The 26,057-nt window shown below is 34.1% G+C and overlaps 2 protein-coding genes across 2 annotated transcripts; one reads left to right on the top strand and one right to left on the bottom strand.

Moving 5' to 3' along the window:
• The first annotated feature begins 1,736 nt into the window (after positions 1 to 1,736).
• On the top strand, positions 1,737 to 24,074 carry LOC149422599 (integrator complex subunit 15). Its single transcript, XM_089633390.1, has 6 exons — positions 1,737 to 1,903; positions 2,072 to 2,370; positions 8,700 to 8,957; positions 17,917 to 18,070; positions 18,718 to 19,010; positions 23,646 to 24,074. Exons 1-6 carry the CDS (start codon positions 1,831 to 1,833, stop codon positions 23,796 to 23,798), a joined length of 1,230 nt encoding a protein of 409 aa, XP_089489516.1. The 5' UTR covers positions 1,737 to 1,830; the 3' UTR covers positions 23,799 to 24,074.
• Positions 24,068 to 25,919, bottom strand: LOC149422600 (ribosomal RNA-processing protein 7 homolog A). Its single transcript, XM_089633391.1, has 2 exons — positions 25,570 to 25,919; positions 24,068 to 24,928 (listed from the first exon to the last, which is right to left on the bottom strand). Exons 1-2 carry the CDS (start codon positions 25,598 to 25,600, stop codon positions 24,186 to 24,188), a joined length of 774 nt encoding a protein of 257 aa, XP_089489517.1. The 5' UTR covers positions 25,601 to 25,919; the 3' UTR covers positions 24,068 to 24,185.
• Positions 25,920 to 26,057: the final 138 nt, after the last annotated feature.

A 26,057-nucleotide genomic window follows, 5' to 3' on the forward strand; every position in this document is an offset into this window, starting at 1 on the left:
AATCAATACCTAAATTAATTAAAACTACACCTAAATTAAAACAAATCTGTACCTAAACTATTACTAAGATTTTTGGGCGCCAAATACTCTTTTGATATGGGAAGTATTAAACCCGGATGTACATATTATAGAGACGAAAAAAATACTGTAGAACATAAATCAAAATTGCCACTTAAAATTAAACAAAATTATAAATAACCTGAAAATCTTATCCTAGATTCTAACAAGGCTGTGGGCGAATAAATTATTTTACAAATTATGAAAATCGTTCCTCCTTTTGAATTAATTGCTCTAATCTCAGGGTCGGGAATCGGAAGTATGCACTTATACTTCTACCAGCCTAAAAGCCGGTAAGCCCCACGTTCAGGGCCGCCAATTGTTATAACTCTACTTAAGGGAAGTTAATAATTAATATTATTCAGGTAAAAGATAAGGAGGAACGAGTACAAAAAAAAAGAAGTTACTTAAGTTCGAACACGATTAAAATTTATTAAAAAAAATGTATAAAGAAGGGTTAGTCTTAATCTAGCTTAATGATAGTTTTAAATTGTAATTCTTAAAATTAATTGTCCTTTTTCTTAATCCTAAATTATTGTTCATTCAATGTCTTAAAAGTTGGGTCACGTTACGAGAAAAATATGCAAAAATTGTTCAGGCACTTCCCTTTACGATGATTCTGGAACCGCGTACTCCACGTTCGCACTTATCACTGATACACAAAAAGCGGCAACTTGGGCTGGTTCCGAAGGGCGGAATCAGTTCAGCTTGGGCCACGGCTCCGAAGGGCGGAGTCGGCAGGCAGCGACTTCTGAGAGGGCAGCTTCCTGGGCGGAAGTCTGGCGACCACTCTGGCTTCCTGGGCGGAAGTTCGCGGGGTTACGGGAGAAGCCTCAGTGACCGCTCCAAGGGGGGGAGGGCAAGAGGTTTCTCGGCGGACGCGAGATGGTGACTCCTGAGAGGCGAGAGCGTGACTGGCAGAGCTGAATCAGTTGTATCCACCCGCGCGATCCGGCGACTGTGGCACGCCTGTGGTGCCGTGCTGGAACTATCGTGGTTCCGCTTTACACCACTTCGGTGCGTCTTCTCGAGTCCGTGGCGCTGGCATCGCCATTCTCACCGCTAGATTGCGCTGTCTGGCTGATTCCGATTAACTAACGGTTCAAAATCTTAATTTATATTTAAGTATCTTAACATTATGCATGCATACACATAATTAATATCTGGTTGCAATTAAATTTCTAATCTAAGTTGACAATTACTCTTACATCTAGATTTATACTTAATGTTCAATATTTTAAAATTACGTTTTTAAATATGACCTTCAAACAATTACAATTTAGCCCAGCCTTGGGCGAAGGTTTGTTTTATTGCCGGGTCGCTGGCTTAACGTTCCCATTTCAGAATTACTACTTAATGAGGGTCTAGAGATAAATCTGCCGACTAATGGGTGTATTGCTTGAGTTGGCTTTCTAAATTTTTATTGCGATTTCCGGCAAGGCTCTTTACTAAATACTTAAGGTCTAATAATATCCGACTGCCGCCTCCGTCTGCGTGTAAAATCACAGTCACAGATGCAGGCGCACGTGTTTGCTTTGGCCTTTCTGTGAATTCAAGTCACATGGATACCTAGGGACATATCAAGCCCAAGTTGATTTATGCCAATCTCCACTCTCTAGTCATCTTTTGAGATTAATCCATGATTAATCGAAGAGAAATCCAGAAAACCATAGACAAGTAATTTAATTAGATGACGAATGTTGTCTTTCTATTGTTTTGACATTTCTGTCAAATGGCTTTTGGTCCAAATGGGAATATCCTATACTCGTAAAAATGTCCGATTTAAGATACAATTTAAGGAAATTAGAGTTTCCTTTTTGTGCTCGGGAAGCTTTGATAAGAATAGGTATTGCCTCAGCATTCTGTTCAGTTTATGAATACTATGTATGTGTTATTTTCATAACGCCCCGACAACCAGTTTTAATAACATAAAAACCAGTGTCAATAAACGATTATTCTTAGCATAATTTATTTGTCATGAGTGTCTTTCTAATACTTGTATGATTATTTGCAGAGCAATTGATAACTGGTAGGAATGTACCGTCTACAAAGCAATTAGACCTCGCCGTAGACTTGATGCGGGAATTTGTCTTCTGCGAATCTGACCGACGGGGAATGCGGAGATCTACTGGAATGAATCCTTTGCAAGAACTTCAACTGCTGGATGTTCTCTGTGAATATTTTTCTGGCCCATTAAACGAGACTGCAAAAAACACAATATTTTTATCCTTATTCGGGGGACTTGAAGCCAGTAGACGAATGAAGTTCATGTGTAAATTGGCCAGCATGGCTATTTCTGCATCTATAGCACCCGTAAGTTACTTCCTATCTAGATATCAATTTTTGATGTACTATGTGCGTAGTTCATTTGCACAACATAAAGGCATACAACTTACAGCTCCTTTGTAACCACCCACGTTTGTTACGCATGAAACCCTTTTGTCTCGCTTGTCGCTCCTGATCCCGACCATTGTTTCGCAGCGTCCTGTAGCCTGTGTGTTATACAAATTGGCTCGTGTATAGACTGTGTAGTGATGGCAGTGGTCATTAAATTTGCTCCGTAAACTTGTTATAAGTGTTGGACAAACCGCTGCATTATAAATTGCGACAACAACTTTATACAATATGCGACAACAACTTTATACAATATGCGACAGCAATATGCAACAAAAAAGCATTTAACAACATTACGCGATAGCACGCTAGGTCAGGCTAAGCCTATAATATTATTCCTGACCGTTTTGTATTGCATTAGTCTTCTGTTAATAATAGTGGCCCCCCACGGTAAGTGTCGTATTAGAGCTTGATTTCTGGACATCTACCAATATGTCAAGAATGACAGAACGCATACTAATTTAGGCATTAGTGTAACGTCATATTATTTGACCCGATATTGCTGAAGTAATAAAAGCTCCCGTATCACATTGGAATTAGATTTAACAATTTTTCAATTGTTAAATAATATACAATCTTTCCGTAAGCAAAAGAGGATAAACTTAATTTACACAAAATTTTTCCCTATTTTCGATCTTCGTAAATTTGTTTTACTTTTAACCCTTTCAGAGAAAGATAGATTGCAATGGAACTCTCAGCGGTAGGACCTAGCTACATTTTGACTAGACCAATGTTATTGAATCATACTACTACAATCATAACCTCACTAAGCCTGTGCCTTTATATTTGCTCGCCACAATTAGATTCACAAAATTCCATTAAATTATTGTAGGTACGAGTACTTATTACTTCTATAACTTCATTCTTGACTAAATTATACATTTTTTTATAATTATTGAAACATGATCCCTTGCAACCATAACACAGTATGAGGGGGATCAAGCTCCTTCCAGCTCGCCTCACAATCCTAAACAACATATACATCCACCTCCCAATAATTGGAAGTCCACTTGTATGTGAAGGCCATCGTGATGCCAAGCGAAATCTCGAACCCGTATGGGGGCTGGTTTGATGCTAGTACTAAATTCCCGGACTAATGATTAATGAGTGTTTAAATAAGTTGACACGAGAAGATTTATAATGATATGAATGTGCCAATTTTTGCTAATGGCTTTAAATGTCATTGGGCTTTGACATTTATGTTGTATACAGATAGAGAATTAGTTGACAATATTCAATGGAGCGATACACACCTGAAGAATGCGGAATTATTGTTACTGCTTATTTAACCGATTTCTGTCTGTTATGATGCAGCGTGAATGTCATCGTCCTGCACCATGTGAGCGAACGACCGGTCAGTGGCCGAGTTGGCATCGCGTTTGGGTCCCACCCAGGCGTAGTGTGTTCAATTCCTCGGCTGGCAAAGTCCTGGCAAAGATTTTCAAATATTGTCAGGTTATTCGTAAAAAAATTAGCGTTTGGCAGAAAGTCTCGTACAAACCTTCAAATAAACTTTCCGTGAAAACAGAGCCCAATTTTTGTCAATTCTAACAAAATGGCAGCCAATTCACATAATGACATTAATTTTGCTCCACCTTCGTTAAAACAACAGACCGGAAATTGGTCAAATAAGCAATAACAATAATTCAGCATTCTTGATGTGTTTGTATATTTGGTTATTTGAGCCAAAAGCCTAAAGCTAATAGAAATAGAAATCAAAAAAGAAACTAATACTAATTTAATTTGGTTATCGGGACGCCATTCTGCTTAAGTCCATGCTAAATGTGTCTCAACAAACAAATTGTAGTTAAGAAGGGTGGTCGTGCGGTATGCATCGTTGGTGAGGGGAAGGAATGTGCCACGCTACGTTTGTCAATAATTCGGTAGACTTTGCCCACACCGGCTGTTCGCCCTCCGCCGACATCCTTCACATAAAAGTTAGGTGCCAAGAAAAGTCTTAATACTTTGAAGTATTATCGATTTGATGAATAAAATTAAGAGGCAGCCATTTCACAAGTCTCAGCTCACTGAGTCAACTGGTGTACCAAAATCTACCACATCACGTCTTCAATTGGCTGGAATTTCAAAAAAGGATCAGTCATAGTTGAACTGAAGAACACAGAGTCAACAATAAAAATCCAAAAGGAAATCATCACTAAGCTTGGGGGGGATAGGTATGACATTGACATTCCTAAACCCAAAAATCCAACGGTAAAAGTGATAGTTATTACGGATAAATATACCGCTGAAGAAATCGAAAATAAAATAAGAATGCAAAATGAATACATAGACAAAGAAAACTCAAAAATAACTGTAAAATTTATAAAAGAAAATAAATAAAAGTAGTGGATACAATAATTTTACTGTATTCATAGAAGTAGATGGAAAAAAACACTCTAAAATGATAGAGGAAACGAAGATAAATATTGGATGGAACAGATGTGCTGTCTACGATCATCTCTCAGTTCTGAGATGCTTCAACTGCAACGGATATAGACATAAAGCAGGGGATTGTAAAAATAAAAAATCCTGTGGAAGATGTTCAAATGAACACGATACGTCAGAATGCATGGAAAACATTGACAAAATAAAATGTATTAATTGCCAACTCACAAATGATAAACTGTCATTAAATTTGAACGATAACCATCAGGCATGGAGCAAGGAGTGTCCTATTTATAAAAGAAATATAGAATCAGAGAAGAGAAAATTTGATTTTTTAGGATAAAAAAAAGCAACTGTATACTACCTAAATATTTCAAGCCTTTTGGCTCATGTAAATGAAATTGAAGTATTACTGCAAGAAGTCAAACCAGAAATTTTAATGCTAAGTGAAACGTGTATAACTAACGATGTATACGATTCTGAAGTATCATTTATAGGGTATTCAACTGTAAGATGCTATTCATATAGTCGGCATACGGGAGGAGTTATTATGTTTGTTCAAAATTGCATATCTTTTAAAATAATATCAAATGAAGTAGTTGATGAAAAAAATACATGGATGCTGGCAATACAAATAACAAAAAACTTGATTAAAGTAACATACACTGTATTATATAACTCACCCAACCAAAGCCATTAAAATTTTTTAGATTTTTTTCGAAAGTTGGTGTATTAAAAATATGAAAAATCAAGATATGTTTTATATAGCTGGTTACTTTAATATTGATATGAAAGTAAAGAATACCTACAGTAATAGACTCCAAAGTATAGTGAATGATATTTTATTATAGGAATGAAACAACTTGTGACAAAACCAACGAGAATATCAAACACATCAGCAATTATTGACTTGGTTATTGCAAATAATTTTTACTTGGATGTAAAGGTTGTGGATACACCAAAAATTTCAGACCACGAAAATATAATAACGCTATTTGAAACGAGTATAATTAAAAATGAGACAAGAGAAATTATGTATAGAGATAAAAGGAACTATGATCACTCTAAATTCTGTGAAATTTTACAAAATAGTATTTCACAAGTTACCGAGTCAAATTCCCTAAATGACAAAGCAGAAAATTTTGACTGCAGCAGTCGATAAAAATGTGCCGATAAAAAGGGTTAAGTTTAAAAATGCTAATAAATGGTATTCTATAACATTACACAACCTTCAAAAAAGAGAGATAGTGCATATAAAGCGGCAAAATTGGAACCATCCAATGAAAAATGGAATGCGTATAAAAAAAATCGTAATATTTATTCAAAACAAATTAAACAACATAAGTGCAATTACTATAAACAAATATTAGAAACACAAAAGAATGATCCAAGAAAACTTTGGATAACACTAAAAGAAATCATAAAGGGTAAAGAAAAAGGAGTTTTAAAATCGATTGATTTCCCAGATGGAACTGAAGAAGAAATTGAGAATATAGCGACTAAATTTAATAAGCACTTCATTTCGAGCATAGATCTTATAAGCGAAAGTATTCCACAATATCCTGTAAACCAACTAGACATAGACATGCCTGTATGCACCGATGGAGAGTTTAAGTTTAAAAATATAGATTTACTTAAAAAAAGTCTTAAATAACATGAAATCGAAAGAATCTCCAGACGGTATTACAATAAATATAATCAAAGACTCCATTAATATTATTGGCGAATCAATGGTCCAAATTATCAATGAATCTTTGAATAGTGGAGTGTTTCCCAAAACGTGGAAGACATCTGCAATAACTCCTATTCCGAAAATCGATAACCCAAAAAAATTTGACAAATTTTGACCGATAAGTTGTTTACCCAAATACGAACAAATACTTGAATACATTGTAAAGGAGCAATTAACTGAATATATTGAGTCAAAACAGATATTAGTTCGACAACAATCTGGTTTTAGAAATAAATTTTCTTGTGAATGTAATACATGAATGGAAAAATTTTACTGATAAAAACAGTAAAACTGTTACAGTATTTTTAGATTTAAAACGGGCCTTGAAACAATTTATTTATTTTATTTTAATATTACATTTAGTATTATTATTATTGCCCATCTCACTAGATGTGTAACGCCTGCGTTGAGATGGCAATTGATAGAGATAGACTAATAAAAAAATGAAGAAATATTGGAATTAACGGTAAAGAAGTTAATTGGTTTGTTAATTACCTATCTAAAAGAATGCAAGTAACAAAATATGGTGGTATAACATCTGAACCACGTCAGGCGTTCCACAGCGATCTGTCTTAGGTCCACTATTATTCATAATATATATAAATGATATTGTTAGTTTTAAAGCATTGTGCCATTAAATTATTTGCTGATTGCTATACATAGCCAGTAAAAACTTACAGGATGCTATTGAGAGAATACAAAATGACTTGAATAATGTAACGCTTTGGTTAAACCTAAACAAACTAAAACTGAATGCAATGAAATCAAAATTTCTGATTCTGGACAGTCAAGGTGGAACTGATCGTGCAATACTATCCATTGATAACATAAATATAGAAAGGGTTAGCAGTATTAAATATTTGGGTGTAATATTAGATGATAAATTAAAATTTGAATACATAACTCGGTCGGTGGCCGAGTTGACATCACGTTTGGGTCCCACCCAGGCGTAGTGTGTTCAATTCCTCGGCTAGCTAAGTCCTCCATCACAACATAAGAAACATTTTCAGCTTACTGTGGTGGTAGTAGGAGATTTTCAAATATTGTCAGGTTATTCGTAACCCGGGAATGTTTGACTTTCTTTATAAAAATAAAAAATAAAAATAACAAAAAAAATTGCTAAAAAAGTTGGCTTCTTAAAAAGAATGAGAAATAACTTGGATCTCAAGACAACGGACCTTGTATATAATTCTATTGTGACTCCTCATTTAAATTATTGTTCTAGTGTTCTATTCTTATGTAACGAAGCCCAGAATAATAAACTACAGATTATACAAAATAGGGGATGAGGATGATTCTGAAATGTAATATCTTTAATAGAGTTAAAATTATGTTACAATACTTAAATATGATGACAACTAAACAACATATAATATATAATATGTTAACAATGATTTATAAGCTTAAAAATAACATGCTCCCAAAATATCTGCAAACAAATATTATGTGAAATGAAAATATTCACAATTATCCTACGACGAGTTGCCGAGACTTCAGGCTTCCCAAAAATAGACTTACGTGCACACAGAACAGCGTGTATTATATAGGGGAAAAGCTTTATAATAACCTGCCAAGTGCCATAAAGGAAGCCTCAAGTCTTGACACTTTCATATATTAAAAAAAAAAATGAATTGTATACACTCACAAATATTATTGTCACCTTAACAGGAGTTAAATGTATTTTTGAAACTCTATTTCTTAAACCGGGGTAACTGTTTTTCTTAAGTATAGTTCTTTTTCCCTATAATTTTTCTATTTGTTATTTTATTTTGTATTTTACATTTTTTTATTACTAGATGTATTAAAAAATTTGCTTACAAAACAAAAACAACGACAAGAAAATCAACTGCATGACGAATGGGTGTTAAATGAAGAAAAAGCAGAGACATTGAAAAGAAAATGCGGGGAAAGGATCCAGATGTCAGGGAGGCACTAAATCATTTGTTTTCTATGGTTACTGGTCGAGGTGTGAATATGAGAGGCCTTGTATTGTAGTTCGCTTATTTGGAACAGTCGCTTATTCGGGACAAAATGTTAGGGAGTTGATGTATCCCAATTAAGCGGAATTGACTTATATGAATTTACACAAAGTGAATAATGCAATTCATAAATAATTTTTTTTTTAAATTAGGTTTTATTGGCGATGGGGACTTGGCTCCAACAAACGGGTTGTACATCTCCCCCCTCGCTGCAGCTCGCACACAGTCTGGTGAGGGACTACTTCATCCTGCACCCCACCCACGAGGGAGCCCTGAAGATTCTGCCCCAAATAGCGCCCCAATTCGTTGCCAACTTCATGACGGCCGTTGTGGAGATTTACCTCAAGGAGGGAGCCGGAGGGACCTTCTCACCTCCTCCCAAGAGCTTGTTAGAAGTCATCACTTCTTGGGTAACTTTATTTGTTTATTTTTAAACAACTGAAAAAAACATTGTACACCATAACAAAGAGAGATAAAGAAGAATCTTTAACATTTTTTATATACCCCAAACTAGGCAAATGCCCGTATCATGGTAACATAATACTATGATAAGCATATATCCAATAAAACTAAAAATAATAATATTAAAAAAATATATATATAATAATATCAAAACCAAAATAATATCAATAAAAAACTGACACAACACAGATTTACAATAAAAGCAACCTCGGAAGAGGAAATTGACAAAATAATAAACACATTAAAAAACCGAATTGCTCCTGGATTAGATGAGATAACAACGGATTGCATTAAGATATTAAACGATGAAATTTTAAAACCTATAACACACTTAATCAACCTTAGTATAACACACTCCTGCTTTCCTAGTACTCTTAAAAAAAGGACTAGTGATCCCCATTTATAAATCCGGAGACAAAATGGAAATAACTAACTATAGACCAATCACTCTGTTAAACTCGCTTTCAAAGATTTTCGAAAGAGTATTAAAAAACCAAATTATAAAATACCTAGAAGAAAACAAATTAATCTCGGATAACCGATATGGATTTAGAGACAAAATAGGCACAAAAGAAGCTTTGGCATGTACAATAGATTATATACATAGCAACTTAGATCAAGGGTATAAATGCATAGCAATATATCTAGATTTAGCTAAAGCCTTTGACTCAATCTGCCACAATTCACTTTTAAAAAAATTAGAAAACATGGGTATCAAAGGCAAGGAACTTCAACTATTAAAAAGTTATATGAGTAACAGAACTCAACAAGTCAAAATTAACAACCATACTAGTAAACCACTGCCGATTACATATGGAGTTCCACAAGGAAGCATACTAGGGCCCGTTCTTTTTACTATTTACATAAATGAACTTTGCAGCATGAAAATAGACGGTGAAATAGTTAGCTATGCTGATGACACAGTTTTACTTTTCAAATCTAATTATTGGAATAATGTATATAACATAGCGAATTTGGGAATCTCGCAAGTGAAAACATGGCTAGACTCAAACATACTTACACTTAACATATCAAAGACAAAATTCACAACATACAGTATAAATAGCACGGGACAGCCAAAAAACAACACAAACACCATAAAAATACACAAATGTTTAAACACCAACATCTGCGATTGCCCTCCTCTAGAAAAAACAGAACAAATAAAGTATCTAGGAATCGTAATTAGATGGATACCTCATATCAAACAAATCACAAATAAACTTCTCAAAACAATACACATTTTCCTAAACATAAGAAACATATATAAAATAAAACAATATATTTTGCACTTTGCCAATCAATAATAGAATATGGAATTATTGCTTGGGGAGGAGCAACAAACTCGGCTATCAATTACATAGAAACCGCACAGAAAATGATCTTAAAGGTAATACTTAAAAAACATAGACTGACTGATACAGACCAAATATTCAACAGCTGTGACGTACTAGATATACGCCAATTATACGTTAAAACACTACTAAACTACATTTTTGACAAAAAAAATAAATTTCAACATACACAAAATAACACTAACAGACCAGTTAGACAAGCTTACAAAGAAAACATAAAAACTCCGACAGTAAACTCAAGCTTTGGACAAAGACACTACCAATACCATGCTATAAAAGCTTTCAACAGTGTAAAACATGAAATTAAAATTGAGGAAAATAAAAATAAATTCACACAAAATTACAAAATGGATTAAAGAACAAAAGAGACAATATTACCAAAATGTCATAGCATAAAATAAAAATAAAACCCACACGTAACACACAAAACCAATATAAACACACATCACTCACAAACACACAAGATTATTTTCAATGTATTATTTTTTAATTTTAAATGTATTATTATGTATTACGTATTTTTAATTTTAAATTTATTATTTTCTTTTTAAATGTAATATGTAGATTATATTTATATATTATAAAATGAAGGCCTCAGCACGGGCAAGCCACCCAGGGAGGCCTACATTACTGGAAAAATTAAAATGTAAAAAATATTGTACCAAATAAATAAATAATAAAATAAAAATCATCGGTGCCTCGGTGTTGGTAGGCAAATCCGGAGATGTCATGTTGTATAACAGCAGTCTCTAAAATCTGCTTTTCCAGTCCTCAAGTCCAGTCCAGTCATCAAGTCAAGTCCTGTCCAGTCCAGTTCTCAATTAAGTCAGACAATGATTTTATTCAGGAAGCTTTCTGATTCTTTTCTGCCACTTTCTATCAGCCATGCTGTAATTAGCTTTTTAAGAGGGTCTGTTTTATGCTTACTGTATTGCTGTTTGAATCCATTATGTATATCTTAGAAACTAGGAACATATGAAAACGTTGTCCAAATGATTATTCAATTTGGTACTATCGCTCTTTGTTCTTTTCTTAGTCTTGTCGTGTAACTGCGATCTACAAGACTGTGAGTAGTACGTTATAAGTGCATGCATGTACATCTGCCTTACGTCTAATAACTTTGTTTCCTTGAATAAGGCTGTCGATGGATACATGTAAGGTTTTTTACCCATACTCTTACTACAGCTTTTTGCGTCTTAGCTAATGGATCTAGAATGGTTTTGGCTGCATCGCCCCAGCTTAGTATGTCATACCTAATAATTGAATTGCCCAATGTATAGTACACAATTAATCTTTAACATTGTACAGAGTTTGGAATAGTAAACAAGAATATAATATGTATTTGTATAATAAAGATTATCTTTGAATGCGTTAATCTGTGCCTTTGTGAACATAGAAAATAATGGTTATGCATGACCAATTCATGATTACTGCGATACAGATTTTAAAATTTGGACTTCTTGTTGAAGCAAATTATGTGAGACTTTGAAATTAGATTGAATGTATAACAATAATATAATTGACTACAATATGGTAGGTACTTGAAATTAGATCTAAAACAATAAAAAAAAAAAACTCGATAATGCTTCATAATATTATTAACTAACTAACCATCATGCCGCTATCCGCAGGAGTAGGCAGAGAGGACGGACCGCCAAACAACTCGGTCTTGGCACAAACTCTTTGCCTCATTTACATTCATACATCGTCTCATACATACTCTTCTATTATTCTGACTCTTGACATGGCCCAACTCAAGTATCTGATTCACTTGGTCGTGCCATGTCTTCCTCGGGCGTCCCCGACTTCTGCTACCATTCACATTTGCATCGTATATTCTCCTTACACTCCTTTCGTAGCTCATTCGCTCTACATGCCCAGTAATAATATACTGTTTGAATAACTGTTTATACCATCAGAAGTGTAAAAAGTAACATTAAAACCACAGACATATGAATATTAATAGACTAGAACTTAAAGGTGAGGGGTAAAATCAACTGTTGAAGAACGAAGAGGGTAAAGTTGACTGTGATTCGTCAATAAATCAATCTGACAGTATATAGGCATCTCGCATTATAACATCACCATTTAGTTCTTAAAAGTAAAATCTGCTTTTGAATGAATAGACATTTTTACATGGGAGCGCAAATTACTCGCCACGTTATGAACAAATTTGCGAAGTCCAAATTCGGCAAAAAAAATTTCTTCTATTTTCAGAGTCGAATATTTTGTTTACGTATTTAGTTAAGACACTTTTATAAATGTTCATAATTTACTTCCCAGTAACAACGATGCGCACACTTGAGAATCGCTACATTCGACCAATGTTGGAGGGTTGTCACAACCGCTCTGTTCCTATTAATAATAAAATATTGAAATCTTTAAGAAAATATATAACATTTCACTTTTAAGAAGATAATAGAAAAGTAAAACAACTAAAAAACAAATGAAATTATATACACACAGCTTTTACCAGCGATTCCTAAGAGTATTTGGAGTAAAAATTTGGACATCATTTTGCCTTCCGATGACACTTTTTCAATTAAAAACCAAAAACATGATTTTCTATCACACATCACTCGGTATAACCTAGCGCATTACGTGATATGCACTCCTTCTCGTTCCAGCAGTACCGTACATACGAAACAAGCGCGTACCTAACACGTGGTCCGTTGCGACGTGTGATAGTATGATCCAAAGATAATATGTGATCGGTGGCGACGTGTGATAGAAAAATATAATATTTTTAATTTTAATAGATAAAAAAATATCATCGGACAGCAAAATGACACATACATTTTTCATTCCAAACATGCTCACTGTATCTACATTTTACTTCCAAACATACCAATTTTTCACAATTGATAACCAACCATTTATCCTATATTAAGTGTTGTTTATGAGTTGTGTAAAATTCAAAACTCGTTTAGTAATAACGTCATTAAAGTGGAATAAATTTAAAAATGGTTGGTTTATTATCCTTTATTAATACGACGGAGTTCCAGCAAGATATAACAGATGAAAAAATAGAAGTTCCAAATGATACGATTATGGATTTTATCAAAGCGCAAAAGGCGAAGGCACATCCCTGATTCTTATGCAAACGGCTTTGTATTTTGCGTCCAGATGTATCTCGATGTGATAGTATATGTTTCTTCAACTGATCCATATTATACGATGTGAATAAGCTTAAAATAATGCTTACATATGGAATGTAATACGACAATTGGGTTTATTCTCTTTTTCACATCTATTTTTACAAGTTTTCATAGCACAAGCCACCATTTTGCCGTGTTATTTCGTAAAATGCCTCGACCATAGCTCGACGCTAGTTCGAACAAGAATGATGACGTCACATTTTCAAGATTCACGGGAGGCCATACGCGAGCCCAGCCGGCTCCAATGAAACCGGTATGGGGAGTGGGGAATAATACGCTTTTAATCACTTAGGGCAGGTCTACTAATATTCATATGTCTATGATTAAAACAGATTTAAAGAAGTTTAAATGTTATATGAATTTAGATCGCGTAATAATTTATGATTTGAATGGATTTTGGATGGCGTGTATACGACCTGTGACGTAATATCATTAGTAGCTACCCCAAACATCGCGTGAAATGTAGGTACCTATCCAGTGTATTTTGAGAAGTGGGATTTTTTCAAACAAAGATGCCGTATGTAATATGTCATCATTTAGGTTTTCGCCATTGTAATAAGGAATTTGAGTACATTTAAAAAAAAATAACAATTAATTATCGCAATCCAAGCAGTAAGAACCGAGAGCGTGCGTGACGTCATCTGTGCGCTGAACGCTGTGGTTGGTGCATTTTGTATGGAGATTTTTTTTATTCTTTAGTAAGGTATTCCATTACATTTTTTTGTCAATGTTTTCTGTCTAACTAAATTAAGGGTATTTTTTTTTACATCAAAATTTCATACTGAAATCAATTGTTGACGTTACAATTTGATATTCTCGTCAAAACATCGCCAGACAAAGCCCAACACTGAAGTCTACACGGTATCATCGATATACAGGGTGGCCACAAAAAACGGATTTCAAAATTCCCTGATAATTCCAGGTTTTCCAGGGCAGTTTCTATATTTTTCCCTGATATGTTTTATTTGGTATAAGGACATATCGTTCAAAATTTTATTTTTGAAACACGATTTTCATCTACGCCAGAAAATTAGAACAGATACATAAATAAAGGGAATTCCGACATCTAAAGCATTTATTATTTCCTTGCACCACAATAATCTATTCAAAACAAAATACACTTATTACGAATTTATGATATTTCGCCTGAAGACAATTTGTGTACAAATGAAAAGACCAGACAAATGAACAAAAGTAAGTACAGTAGAACCCCGATAATTCGAAAAAACGCGTGATTCGAAATTTTCGCCAAAAAAATTTCCGCAGAAAAATTTTTTCATACAAATTTTTTTTTAATTCGAAATTCGTTAATTCGTAATTCGAAATTTATTTTTGTCCGCGCACGAAAATTTGTTCGTGAAATTCGAAAAAAATTGATTTTTGCGAAAATAAATCATAATATTTCGTAAATCTGAATCTAAAAGTCAGCCGTGGCGGTAAAACGCCGAAAAATGTATTTTTACGTGGTTATACATCGTCCTAATTAGTATTATTATTTTGTAAATCTGAATCGATTTACACTGGAATGTTGTATTTTTTCAAATTTATTTCGAATATCCGAGTTTGAAGGGCCGAGAAAATACGTATTACGCGGATATATGTCGTATTTTTACGAGTTTACACCAAATATCTGTATTTAAAGGGTCGGCCGCGACGAAACTCGGCTGCGAAATTTCGATTTACGCGTAAATGTATCGTATATTTACGAATTTATTTCGAATATTTGAATTTAAATGGCCCGCTGCTACGGAAATCGGCCGCGAAATCTCGATTTACGCGTAAATATATCGTATTTTTACCAATTTATTTCGAATATCTGAATTTTAAAGGGCCCGCCGCGACGGAAATCGGACGCGAATTTTCAATTTACGCGGAAATATATCGTATTTTTACTAACTTTACTTCGAATATCCGAGTTAAAAAATACGGCGCGACGGAAATCGGCCGAAAAATTTCGATTCACGCCGAAATATGACATATTTTTACGAATTTACTTCAAATATCTGAACTTAAAAGGCCAGCCGCGACGAAAAACTGCCGATAAAATTCGATTTACGCGGAAATATTTCATATTTTTACGAATTTACATCAAATATCTTAATTTAAAGGGTCGGCCGCGAGGGAAATCGGCCGCGCATTCTCGATTTACACGGAAATATATCGTATTCGACGGAAATCGGCCGCGCATTCTCGATTTACACGGAAATATATCGTATTCGACGGAAATCGGCCGCGCATTCTCGATTTACACGGAAATAGGTATATCGTATTTTTGCGATTTTTTTTCGAATCTGAATTTTAAGAGCCGGCCGCGACGGAATACGGCCGCGAATTCTCGTTTAACGCGGAAATATATCGTATTTTTACGAATTTAATAATGATGATCTTTAAATTTTATTACGACCGTACTGTGTCCGACCCTTTTGACACTTTGTTGTAACTTTGCTAGCTTTTTCTTTACAGATTTCGCACCTACATAGTATAGGGGAAAAACCTAGGCGGGTGGTTTACGACATCATTGTGTTGCAAGGGCTATTTACGAAAATAATAATAAAAAAATACCTACTTATCTAGTTTGTCTTTGTCAGCATATCTTTTGTTACACACGCCGCAAGTAAAAGTAATAAAACACAACTTTGGGACTTCACAAATCGTAAATAACGAATTTCGTTTTATTTTTGGAATTCCCTGATATTTTAAGAATATTTCAAAATTCCCTGACATTTCCCTGATAATTCCCGGTTCGGTAAAATTCCCTGATAATTCCCGGTTTTCCCGGTTTTCCAGGTCTGTGGCCACCCTGATATACCTACCTAGCTCACGCTGCGGCAGTACGGCGGGCTCTCGCCAGCGGGGTTACTGTCATTGCTTTTACATAAATTTGAAATGACTTCATACTTACTCATTTTTACAAAAACCCTAAATTGTCATGTAGGCGATTTTAGTCGCGGTCGCGCTAGTTATTTCAGTTGCGTTATATTATGGAATAGCTTCCATTTTACCGCTTTGAATTTAACAAAACCTTCTAAAATGTTAGGAGATACTACGATGTAAGTTGAAACAATTGATAAAGTAAAAAAACGACCACAAATCATCTCAAAAACTCAGATTAACATACCTAACTATGCAATATAAAACTATATAGCGACCTCTCCTTCTTATTATCAAAGTACGCATGTAACAGAAAGAGATGTTTAATTATTAAATTGTACTAACTTAACACGGGGTACATTTGACATCAGATTTAATGCGACTAATCATGGAGCGTATGTACAGTAAAGCTGTTAAATCATTTTTCAAGAACGATTTATCAATTCTGAGAATAAAAATATAGAAATATATAAGTATATTCAAAATCGGTGTTTTTTTATCTATATATTTTATATATATATACCCGGTACCACGGTGTACCCGGCGTTGCTCGACTTTTCTCTAATTCAATACATATAATATCTATGTATTATATATATATAAATCTTTCGGAAGAAATTCTCTAAATTGTAGTGAAAACCCTATCAAACCATCAGACAGACGCGGATAATGACTTTCTTTTATTCTATTTAGAGATGCAAAAGGATTTAATGGTTTTTTGTACAAGTTAGTTACATTCGTGTACCTCCTAAAGTTTAAAAGGTGTAGATCAGATTCACCTGTTTGTTCACCTTTTAATGAGTTTGCTAAAAATATACATTTGGTTTATGTTGCAATTTGACACCTCTCGACGTTCTTACTTTGCTAAATCCACAATTTATTACTTAGTTGAATTATTAGAGTGAAGATACCAAAGATATTAGAAGAACGAGATATGCTATGTTGGCCGCCGGACCGTAGCCGGAGTACTACCTAATTAGGGTACTTTGAACGGTATCGGGACGTGTACGCACAGAAATCTGTTCTATGTATTAGTGCGGATACCTTAGCGATGCCTTAGCGTAAGCGAAGGTGTGCAGTAGTATTGGTGAACAAAACCGGCGACACTCGGCAAAACAATTCCACTCAGTACGAACTGCGCATAGCACATCTCGTTCTTCTAATATCTTTGGAAGATACGTTACCGAGACAATGCGCATGGTTTCACTGAACTAGGTCCAGTGTAGATACTTTAGTGTGCCATTCATGTAGCTATTTCATTTGTACACACATATTCTCTGAATGGCTATCCTTTCCATAAGCGGTACTACACTTTTTGTTCTATTAGTATGAATATGACGTGTCTTGTATTTCTATAATGTAATACCCAACTTTTTCATGGATGAAACAGAATTTAACTTTTCCTCCTGTAGTGGAGGAAAAGTTATCACAGAATCACAGAATTTATGTCTATAAATATATTTATTATGTATTATAAAATATTACCTTCACTTTGCTCCATGCAACATTATTTTGTTTTTTAGGTTTGTTCGAACCCAAAACTTTGCTTATCGGCTCAACTTAATCCTGCCGTCCTACCTAGCGGAGGCATTACAATGGCAGCTGTTTCACCACTGGCCGGATTAATACAATGGTGTGCCTTAGCTCCCCTCTACCTGTCTCTAGCTCATGAAAATGGTAAACTATTATTTATTGATGATCAAGATGAAAATTATTATTATTTTTTTTTAAATAGTCTCTATCGAAATATAAGTGCATATTTAAAAACAACAAGAGAAAAATTTATTGCCGCAACCATACAATAATAAAATAGTGAAGAACACAAGAAATGCATGTGGACGTGTTTCGTGATATAAAAGTCTGACCATTCTTTGCTTTACTTAAATTTCATAATATCTGCTGTTCTTTGCTTTAAATTTCATAATATGTAACTGTTTTCACCATCATTACGAAATTCACAGGTAAGTGTAAGAGAGACAGAGCGCGTGTTAAATTTTCAGTGGCGACATTGGTTTCCATTCAATTTCTAGTATTCTTTTTATTCTATGGCCACAATTCAATTCACCTATATTTGAACACCAGAACCTTTCGCTAACCGGGCGAAGTCTCTAAACAAATGAGCTATCGCGACAACCTTTAGAGCATCTGTGATTTGCCAATACATCTCTGAATAAAACTATTACTACTGTTTTATGTTTTTTTCTGTTGTCCCCAATGCAGAAATATGTTTTGAAAATCAATTGTTAATACATAAAAATATGTAGCACAATAATAATATCTTAATTCGAAGAATATTGCAATCCTTAATTAATTTTTATTTTTAGATATAGAAATGGTAGACTGCACGGCTCCAATAAAGAAAATCAAAATCGAAAAGCTGATGAACATGTCAGAGAGGATCACAGATAAAAACTCGTCCAATTCTCAATCAGAGCTACAGCTTTACGTTAAATTACATCTGGGAGTGCTGCAAAGCTTGTACGAAGGCAAGAGACCACATGGGCCTCCCAACACTGTTAGTGCTCAGCACCTTGCTCAAGTTGTACCCCCCATTCAGCTGAGAATAGAACAGGCCAGAAGAACGGAGAATAATGCCATCTCGGACGCTAGTCTACAGGTAATAATATTATGTTATGTATTTCAATGATTAATGTTGTGATGGAAGAGTCAAGCTTGAAATATTAATTCTAGACTAGACGAAGAGACAAGATATTCAAAAATAAAACTGGATAGTTTATGCATTACATCCCGTAAGTTTGCGATTTAGTTCTAATAGAATCTTGAATGAACATAACGATAAACTTGTCGAATTCAGCCTCACGCTTAAAACGTAAAAAAATATAAATAGTACATGGTTTCAACTAAATTACTACTAGAAACAACTATTTATGTCAGGAGGGATGGTAAAAGATGCATTAAATTCCATTTTTTCAAATGGAAGTTAAGTTAGAAGGTTAGGAAATAAGCATGAACTATTAAAATAACCCGAACCAACAACCTAATCTGTGCATGTTTACGTCTACCTCGATTTAAATAGTTATTCCCATTAGTAATTAAGTTGAAATCAAGTTTTTTTTTTATTGCATGCGTGAGGCGGTATTCATCAAATTTACTGAACATAACTCTGAAGAATGAACTTGAATATCAGTGATTTTCAAAAAATGGGCTGCTCGTGTGTAGACCATGTTAACTGACATTTTTGCAAAACTGATTTTTTTCATGTAAATAGTTTCTTCTTTTCTGGAAATTATTTTCACAGTGGTAGAACTGTTTTAATGGAGGATTTTAGCTGCGTATCGTATGGTATCTGACATACTGTTTCATGTAAAGAATGGTAAGTGATGCAAGATCGCAGACGGCTGATACATATGTACCACGTTCTGTGTCATCACAATTATTGTATAAAGTGATTGCAAACACTGTAAATTCTTATGACAGTGTAAAATGTTAGTGGGAATCTTCAAGTAGTGAAGATATGACCACGGTAAGATATTGATGCATTTCTAACCTTTTTCAAGTAAACCATGTGTTTTCACTTTAGAGAAACGTTTTCACAATCTAAATCCGATTGTCGGGAAAAAGTCCAAGTATTCTGTATTTACTGTACTTTTTCTGTGTGGTAACGGGTAGCGGGAAGGGGTCCCGAGTCATTGTGGTTTGAAATGTTCTTGGGACATTTTCATATCCTTTGCTATCTCGCTCACTTTAATTCGGCGGTCGTCTAACACTATTTGGTGAAGTTTAGCAATGTTATCGTCAGTAGTTGCAGTTTTTGGACATCCCGAATATTCATCGTCTCCCAAGCTCTTACGGCAACTTTTAAATTAAGCTGCCCAAAATTTCACTGTGGTAAATGATGGTGCAGAGTCCCCATACACAGACTCCAACTCATCTTTGATTTGCGTAGGCGTATTGCCTTTCAAAAACAAAAATTTAATAACAGCTCGATACTCAATTTTTTCCATTTTCACAAAAACACACACATTGACTCACTCAAACTTTGGTGAGTAACTGTCAAAAGATGCACAACTACATTCACTAGCTTTTATTGACGAGTACCGCCATCTTTGCGTTGAGGTCGGAAACTTTTCAGACCACCCTCGTATATAGCAAAAATGACAAGATAATAATATTGCAATAACTGTATAAGTATATTAAAAATAAGTACAAGTGTTATAGGGTAGTACAAGGGTTGATATTAGTTCCTAGCTAGGCAGATTGCCCGTTCTAAGGAACCAAATGCTGTTAAAATTGCTAAAAATTTATTCTGTAAAATTAAAGTGTTGTTGAATATATATTAAGTTTTTACTAAATGGGCCATTAATAGGTAAACATGTAAAATTTTAATTGACATTATTTAATAGTTTTCTGACTCCACCCTCCCCAAGCCTATCAACCATTTAGTTATTATTGAACCGATAAAGGTATACCAAGTAATCACATATGCTGTAAGTATACCAAGATACTTACAGCACATTCCAGATTGGTAGATACTTTCAGTATCGCTCTGTTGAAAGACCACCATTCAGGATCAAAATGTTGCTTGAGATGGCTTTAGCTGTGTTTATTGAATAGTCAGATACTTCCCAACCTTCCCCCCCCTTTACCTTCAGCCTCCCAACACAGCGCAATTGGAGATGATACAGTCTCACTTGGTTCCAGATGGTTAGGAATTTATTCATTAAATACATATATTGAAATATTAAAATAAACCCAGACACGCGTAAAAAAATTAAAAATAATTCTTTACCGTTCAAAAAGCTTTGTACCATAAAATCACAAAATCCAACGAACGTTATAAATTAAATAGTGACAGAAAAATACACAGATGCTGATGTGCGATGCAAGGTGTACATGTATTGGTTTTTGACCGGCTGACTACTACCCCCGGTCGTCTGGCCTTCCTCAGTCCTGTTCACGCTCAAATTGTGCAAATGCGACAAACTTAAAAATTCTTGTGAAATATGTTTCAAACTAAATTAAGGTTTTTGTGTAAACAAAACTCTTTTGTTTCCAAAGTTATCTACTAAAATTATGAATAAATTGCAATATTTTAGGGCTTATATTTTATAATTTAAAGCAAAAATCGGATACATATCCGTACTTTATAGAGTTTGATTTGGTATTTTAGCTGTAAATCCATATCTAAATTTTGTATGAATCAGGTCGCGCAGCCTTTCTTCTTAAGGCGATCCACTTTTATCCAAATTATTTCAAAATCGTGAGGGGCCTGGCATTTTGTGAGGGATTATAGAATACTTGAAAAGTCTGGACAGCCAATAAAAAGAAAGCACGCGACAAACCTGTTAACTTCTAGTTACGCCCTTAAACTCACACTGGTAAAATTTGTCTAAAAAACAAAAATTATAGTAAAATAAAATAATTATTTTGGATTATCAAAATACACTGTAAAAGTCTTACATCCACAGCTTAATATATTAATTTTTACAGTATGCAAAAAAACCTTTTTTCAAACTATTATGAATTTAAAAATTTAATACGTAAATTTATACAGGGAGCTATATCGCCACCGGTTGGGCAGCGTTATGGAGAGTGGTTAAGGAAGGGGCTGTAGGAAGGGATTTGTTAATGCTGGTTTTGAAGAGGTCCGGAATAAATGAAGGAGGTATAACAGTTTACGTAGCTCGTTCCACATACAAGTCGACTTACACAAAAATGAGTCAAAGAAACGACCCGTTTTCATCAACCAAGATCAACTGTGCACTGGTATTCTTCTAGAGTCTGTCGAATTTCGCAAACGTTCACCTATGCACAGGCGATCAATGCTGCTAATTCATTAGAGCAGGCTCCATTGAAATACCTGTAAAACAGACTCAGCATTCCTAGGATTTAAAAAAAATATATGGTAGAAAAAAATGAATGTGGTAGTTCAACCAGTAACGCTAAGTAAGTTGTTTTTTAATTAAATTTATAAGGAAAATAATTAACTTAATAATTATTAAATAATATAGGATTTTGTAGTTCGAAAGCGCCCGATATTTAAAATTCTGTCGAGACTCTATTTATCGCTAGCAACGGTACTTTTTTATATGACAAGGATATTTTTCACCCAGCGAAGCATTATGCAGTTAGAGTCACGTCCGTTCGCCATGAATCTGGGCAGATACCAACCGATACGATCTAAGTCCTTCGGTAGGTAGATAGGTTGAAATTCTCAGTTAAAAAATCAGTGTTTTAATTTGTTAAAAAAAAAAACATTGCCAAAATGGACATTTTATTTCATGAAATTTAGGCACAAATATAAAAAATATTTTCAGATTATTTTGTGAAGTATTTAATTTGCCACATTATACAATAAAATTACAATCGAAAAGAGATTCGTGAGTAGGAGATTTTGAACTTTTAAGTATTTTTTATAGGTCTGATAGTTTATTTCTAGGCTTATAAAAATATTTTTGAAAAAAATGCTCGAGTTTTTCCAAGGCCAATAATGTGCTCTAATTGCAGTCTGAAAGCATCTATAATATTTCATAAGCGATCAATTTTTCAAACCCAAAAAACATGATTTTGCATTAAATCGACTCTTGACTCTTGACATTATATGAAAGTTAAATAAAAAAATAAAACTACCCTTAATTTTTAACAACTTGTTATGAACCCAAACATTCAAAAAGCAATATCTCAAAACTTGTTTTCATCATGGTCTACACCAGTGTGTCCCACGGTGGGGCATAACGCCTCAGAGGTGGGGCATAACGCCTCAGAGGTGGGGCACCACGCTTCAGAGATGAGACACGTAGGCATTCCACATATAAAGGGGAATACTCATTAAAAACGAAATCGATTGGATATAACTAATATAGAGGGGACCTAAGACTGAAATTAAATAAGTTAGATTCGGACATAAAATTTCTTTGTAGCAAGCGTAACTGAATTAATAATGAATTAGGCGTCAATATATGTGTGTTTGTAATAAATTTCAATTGTAACTTGTGTTTTATTATTGTTTTAATTTTTATTTTATTCTACTTAATTATATTTTCAATTTGTCTTTTGTAATAATTTCATTTATAATATATGTATTAGAATAGGTTTTATTTAATTTCATTAGGGGTTCATATGTTTACAAACATATTACAATATGAATAGAAAATTAACCTGCTGTTTAATTAAAAAAGATGTCGGCATGGCATAAAGAAGGCTGGGAAACACTGGTCTACACCCACCCGAGCAGTTCAAATATGTGATTGATGAACAGATAATGAATAATTTGTTTGATTTTTATTTTCAGACATCATTAGAAAGAGTAGCTCAATCGACTCAAGTAGCTCTGGCCCGCGGTTGTGTCTACGGAAATATTCAGAGTCTCTTGACAACCCTGGGTACCTTACCTGAGAACCGAATGCTGAAGATTGTCATCAAACATCACCAACAGTGCACCTAGCATTCAAACATATTCATCAACTATTTTTTACATAGATAGTAAAGAATCTGAATCCAGTCAATATTTGAAAAGTTTCAAAAAATGGACTCAGCATGGTTCTGGCACAGCGGAGCATATCTTAAGATAGGAGTAGATTTAAAGAGTGTAATCCCTTCTACTTCGCTAACGCAGCATACCTTACATTATTGGGGATGCAATAAATACCCCCTACCTGGTGTTTCCAACTATGCTTAAACAATAATAATTAAAATGAAATAAACATATTTTATGCAGAAACGGCTTTTATTCACTGTTCTTAATATTATATTGTCTGAGGGTTGCATTGACTTTAAATCGCAGAGTAATAGACATAATATTACTGCACTACCTCCTACATTGTTGAAGTAATTAAAATGGTCTGAACCTTCGGGATTCTTTCAGTAAAGCTATTTTCTTTTTGTCCTCTTCGAATTTCTGCCGTAGAGTTATAATGTGTTTCATTTTAGATTCCCGAATTTGGAAGGAATAGAAGTTTGTCAATTCTTTCTTCTGTTGCCTATTCTTTTCCTGGGCCATGATTTTATTACCCACTGTTTCTTTACGCTCGAATCCCGGCTTCCTACTGTGTCGCGTCACCGTAATCCATCCATCATCGTCTTCTTCCCCTAACGATTTTTCTGTTTGGATTTTGTCTTTAGTTTTCTCATCATACTTTGTCATGAATTGTTCTATGTCTGCTTTAAGTTTGTTGATATTTGGTATAGAAGAATTATATTCCTTTATCCACTGAACGGCTCCACTATAAGCACTGGTATTGTCATCACACACTGGCGAAAGCTGTTTAATGCTAAGCGCATTCTTTAGTTCCGATTTCTTGCTGAAAACTAAGTATGCCACTTTAAAAGAAGCATTCAGAATATTGGAGTTTGTTACTTTTTCTGCCGATGGTTTTTCTTGTAATTGCACTGATTCAATGTCACCGGCTTTTCCAAATACATTTTTGAGGCCTTTCTCATCAACAAATGGTGGGACATTTAAAACAAACAATGTTCTCCCGGGTGGCCGATTATCACTATGCTCTCTTACTGAATGTTCCTTTATGTATATGGTATGTTCAGTGAGGCTGCTAGGTAAGTATTTAATCCTCATCACTGAAAATAAAAGAACAAGGTAAATATTTCCCTAACCTTCACACTTAAAAATAGGAACAGATTATGGAAATTACGCTTCATTTCAACTTAATTATAAAAAGAAACAATATTTACTTCAGGATAGATCGTAAACATGCAATGTAAATCCATTTTTATAGAAAGTTAAAATTTGCCTTATAAAACACAGATCCCTTTTCTGCTATTTTGAACTTTTTTGTATGGGGTGACACTTGCAAATGTTTCATTTCAATCTCATATGCATAAATTGCTTAATTAACCCAATCTAAGAACCTTTGTGCACGTTAATAGTTGTTTATTGTAGTAATTGTTGATACCAAGATTAATTTCCACAACCTGTTAGGAAAATAATTAACAATAAAAAACTATTCTGATATTATGTGAAATTATTTGTTTTTTTATGAAATACCTACTAAAATTGATTGTTTTCTATTTCCGGAAACTGAAATTACTTCCTTACTTCTCATTATTATCTAACTGATACAAAGCGTTTTTAAATTAAAACGTGAGTATTAAACGTGTACCTATTTTCTATATATTGATCACATTTTTTATTCAAGATGATTTTGACGTCAAATAAATTGGAAAACAAGCAACAAAAAATCATAAATGATAATAATTACCAGTGAATCCGTTTATTTTCTGCTCCCCCATCTTCGAGATACAATTTTACGTGCGTGTTGTTTTAAATATATTGTTTTCATAAACGTGTTTATAACCTATTAGCCATTATGTCAAAAATTTGATAATGTTCACATTCGCATCTTCGGGAAGAAACACTCATAGATATACCCATAAATATACCTGGATATACCCATAAACATAAATAAGCCACTTAATATACCACTCAGAAACCCGGTTTCATAAATAAACCACCCACCGCGATTTCTGTCTTTCTTTTAGGTTAAAGATAAAACCATTGAATTGAAATATGTCATTTACAACAAAGTGCAACAAAGTCAACAAGCATGGCCCAGTGTGGTCGACGACAAAATTTTTTTGTCGTAGAGCACAAAAAGTACCTACGAAAATGCAAGTGTAATTAAAAGAGTGGCTTTTTACGAAGTTTGAGATTATATTTCCATCTTTTATTTTGTGTGTTTTGCGTATT

The sequence above is a fragment of the Hesperophylax consimilis genome, chromosome 7 (genome assembly GCF_061612785.1).
Source record: "Hesperophylax consimilis isolate HC1 chromosome 7, BYU_Hcon_1.0, whole genome shotgun sequence".
In the NCBI taxonomy this organism is placed as follows: Eukaryota; Metazoa; Arthropoda; class Insecta; order Trichoptera; family Limnephilidae; genus Hesperophylax; species Hesperophylax consimilis.